The sequence below is a fragment of the Anabas testudineus genome, chromosome 6 (assembly GCF_900324465.2).
Source record: "Anabas testudineus chromosome 6, fAnaTes1.2, whole genome shotgun sequence".
NCBI lineage: Eukaryota > Metazoa > Chordata > Actinopteri > Anabantiformes > Anabantidae > Anabas > Anabas testudineus.
The window spans coordinates 9,277,107-9,280,747 of record NC_046615.1 but is presented as its reverse complement, the minus strand read 5'-3'; the positions used below and the strand labels follow the sequence as shown (position 1 = coordinate 9,280,747).

Below are 3,641 nucleotides of genomic sequence, written 5' to 3'. Positions count from 1 at the left end.
CAGTCAGGAACACTCCCTCATATTTGGGCATAAGTGGCTGCCTTGTCTACATGATGTGAACCGTGCTATGTTGTTCTAATATTGGTTCTGTAAAAAGGTCAGTGTCTAATTTGGATGTGAACACTCCCAAACTGTGTCACAGCTAAAAGTCACCACTTTCCTTTCAAATCCAGTGAGCCAGGGTACAAACCATTTACTAAATGTACTGATGTGTATTCTTTTGGTCCATAAATTAGAAATACACTTTGATAAAGTATCCGGACTGGTACAGGCTCACACCTCACTCTGTCCCTGCATGCATTGCTTCATTTTCTTGCATATTGCTTATTATAGCTTCTATTTGTACACAGATACAAAACAGAATTATGGCATTATGCTTTGCCCTGTGTGTCGATTATCACACTGGCTGCATTTCCCAGTAATAGTCCTCTAACACTACACTCGCACAAAACGCAGCGCGGTGCACTTGCTCCGCTTCTCTCTGAGCCCTCCTTCCCACGATCCGCCCACCATCTCGGGACTGGAGTCACGTGTCTCAACGCCTAGTGTCTCTCTGCCAACCGACACCACCACAAATCAAAGTCACCCAGCGAACGGAGGAGAGAGAGGAGAGGATGATAACCAGGGAGATGTACGAGGACAGAAAGCCCCTACGTCGCCAGCGGGCTCCGATGGAGGACGTTCAGTAGAGGATGTCCGCTGTGATGATCCGAAAAGCTCAGTCAGTTTCCCGCAGAGGGTGGGCATGACAAGGCATCCGGACAGGAGATGAGATTCACACTGTTTCGGAGACATTCTCTCTCCTGTGATTTCAAACAGTGCGTCCGTAAGCCGTGGGACTTGGGGAGTGTACGGGACACAGGGGCGCAACACGGCTGCTGCAGCTAAACTGTGGACTGAAGTGAATATATCTTCATTTCCCATCTCGTTCAAAGCTGCTGGAACACTGTGCGTCTCCAAAGGGACTGGTGGTCTTCACCATGAGGGCTGTTACGGCAAACTTGTTCGCGCTGATCTTCCTCTGCGCCCTTGCGAGTGTTTTCTACATGTGGAGCGCACTGGAAAACCGCTTGGAGCGACACAAGCGGAGGTTCCCAGCACCGGGCGGCGGGTCTTTTCACCAAGGTCTCCCGGTGGACCTCTCCGCCAAAACTTTCCGGGCATTGCTCGCTGTCCCGGCGGCACAAAGACCGCACATGGAGAGCAAACAGGAGTCTCTCAATCACACGGACCGAACTGCCTCTGCAGGAAGTCTAGATTACCATGTGAATGGGGATAACAAGAGGTCAGCGCGGCGGAAGGGCCCGGTCAAGTTAGACTCCCCGGTGGAGGATGGGATATTTTGGAGTGAATGGCTGGAAGATCTCTTCCCTGTGGGCTTCACGGAGGAATATGCTCAGACCTGGCGAGAGCGAGCCAGGACATATCGGATAGTGAAGCTGGAGCCTGGATGCGGCAGGATATCCAATCAGCTCGCCACTTTCGCAGATGGAACCAAAGCGTGTGTGCGTTACGGGATAAACGCGGATCAGGTACAAGGGGAAACTTTAACTTATTATCTCGCCAGTTTACTGGGCATCACAAACCTGCCACCTCTAATATTATCCCAGCTAAACAGTGACAGTGAGCAGTGGGCGGCTGTGCGCACTCGGTTAGATGGTTTACAGTGGAGTGGCCGCGCTGTGGTTTCTCTCACTGAGTGGGTCTCCAACCTAACCGGGGTGATCACACCTGCCCCGCTCAGACAGGAGAGCAGCGGGCTGCACCCTGTCCTTGAGGATCTCTGGAACAAGACAACAGCGGAGCTGCTGGAGTTGATGCAGTGGACGGACCTGATCATCTTTGACTACCTGACTGCAAACTTCGACCGACTCGTCAGTAATCTGTTCAGCCTGCAATGGGACTCGCGCGTAATGGAGAGGGACACCAACAACCTCCTGAAGACACCTCGTGGTGACCTTGTATTCATTGACAACGAGGCCGGACTCGTGCACGGGTTTCGGGTCTTGAACATGTGGGAGAAATATCATAACACAGTGCTGAGCTCCGTGTGTGTGTTCAGAAAAAGGACCACGCAGCGTGTGGCGGAGCTGCACAGGCGCAGAGACTCCAGGAAAAGGCTCCTGGAGCTCTACAGAGACAGCGAGCCTTTGTCTGTGGAATTAGGATTTCTCTCAGACGAGCACGCCGGTGTTCTCCAGGACAGAATAGACAGATTATACAAACACATTTTGCATTGCAAAAGCAAATACAGCCAGCTGTGAACACCCAGCATGCACAGGTGATGGATTTGCTGTCTGCACAGTATAATGAGCTTTGCAAACGCGATTGACACACCTGTGCTAAACTGATGCGCATTACACAAAACTGTCTTGAACATGCAGCTGAACTACCTCTTGTGAATAGAATGCGTTGCCTACTTTATAAATAAGGAAATTTGACACATGTTTATAAGCTCTTTGAGATTTGAAATGACTGAGGCCAGTCTATCCTGTCTTACTTCACTTCACTGATGCTTACCTGAATAGGAATCATTGTAAAGAGTAGGCTATACTAGTGATTAGGGTATAATGCAGCCCTTCATATATGTGTTCGGGTTCCTGCCTTGTGTTCAGTAATCCTAATGATCAGCTCCAAAGCCTTAACATGAGTTGACTCTTGAATAGTGTATTTCTGTTGACACCTGGCTCGCTTTTTATAGGAGATCATTTGCACACTACATTGTCATTGCGGCACCTGCACTCTTGTAATTGTGTTTGGATTGCGTATTCGGCCTTAAAGTCACAGGAGTATCATATCCACTGTACATGTTGTAAGTAAGTTGTAAATGCTCCACTAATTTAATGTGCATTGTAACATTCCAAAGCCTCGTCTTTTGTTTTTGATAAACACACTGAAAGTCAATTTAACTGGTGTCAGACTGTATGTTTTGTATGCAGTTTGTACTTAACTGTCTTATTAGCATAGATCAAATATTTACCTACATTCTGTTTTGCATTGGGAGTTTCTGAGGCCTCTCTACTTGTCCCATTATAGCGCTCTTGTTGTACTGTAGAAATATCTTGTACTGGCACAGTTTCCCAGGAGTCACTCTGTCAGCCACAGGCATGCTACAACAGGAATCTCTAATCCCCTTTATAAACTCACCCAGAATGATGAACTGAATTAGACAACTGACATCATCTGACATGGTTTGAAAAGAGGTTTACTGTTCCCTAACTATGTCAAAACGTCCCCCTTTTTCTGGACCAGAAGACAGATTGCAGAATATTTGCCATGCAAGTAATATAAACGGTCAATCTACAGCAGAGGCCGGATGGCTTATTGGTTCAATCTGTTCAGCAGAAAAGTAAGAAAACTCCCTTAGTGGGTGCATGTGCTGCTGAGAGACCAAGCCCACAATTAATGAGAGCTTAGGTCTCAGAGGAGAGCCTTGTTTACAGTTTTTCTGAGGTTGAATTTTTAACAGCCAAAGGTATTCAAGAGAAATATTACCAGTGCATTGCCTGAAGGTCAGTTGCATTATTTTGCCTTTTACTCTGTGCTTTCACTTCACACCACTACATCATTCTTTAATTTGAGCCCTCTGGGAGTATCCTTTCCGTATTAGCTCTGCCATAGGCCCAGCTCTGTGTCCGATT

The 3,641-nt window shown here is 47.6% G+C and overlaps 1 protein-coding gene across 1 annotated transcript; it reads left to right on the top strand.

The window, feature by feature from the left end:
* Positions 1–500: 500 nt before the first annotated feature.
* On the top strand, positions 501–2,904 carry fjx1 (four-jointed box kinase 1). The gene has a single exon (XM_026364741.1). It carries the CDS (start codon positions 981–983, stop codon positions 2,262–2,264), a length of 1,284 nt encoding a protein of 427 aa, XP_026220526.1. The 5' UTR covers positions 501–980; the 3' UTR covers positions 2,265–2,904.
* Positions 2,905–3,641: the final 737 nt, after the last annotated feature.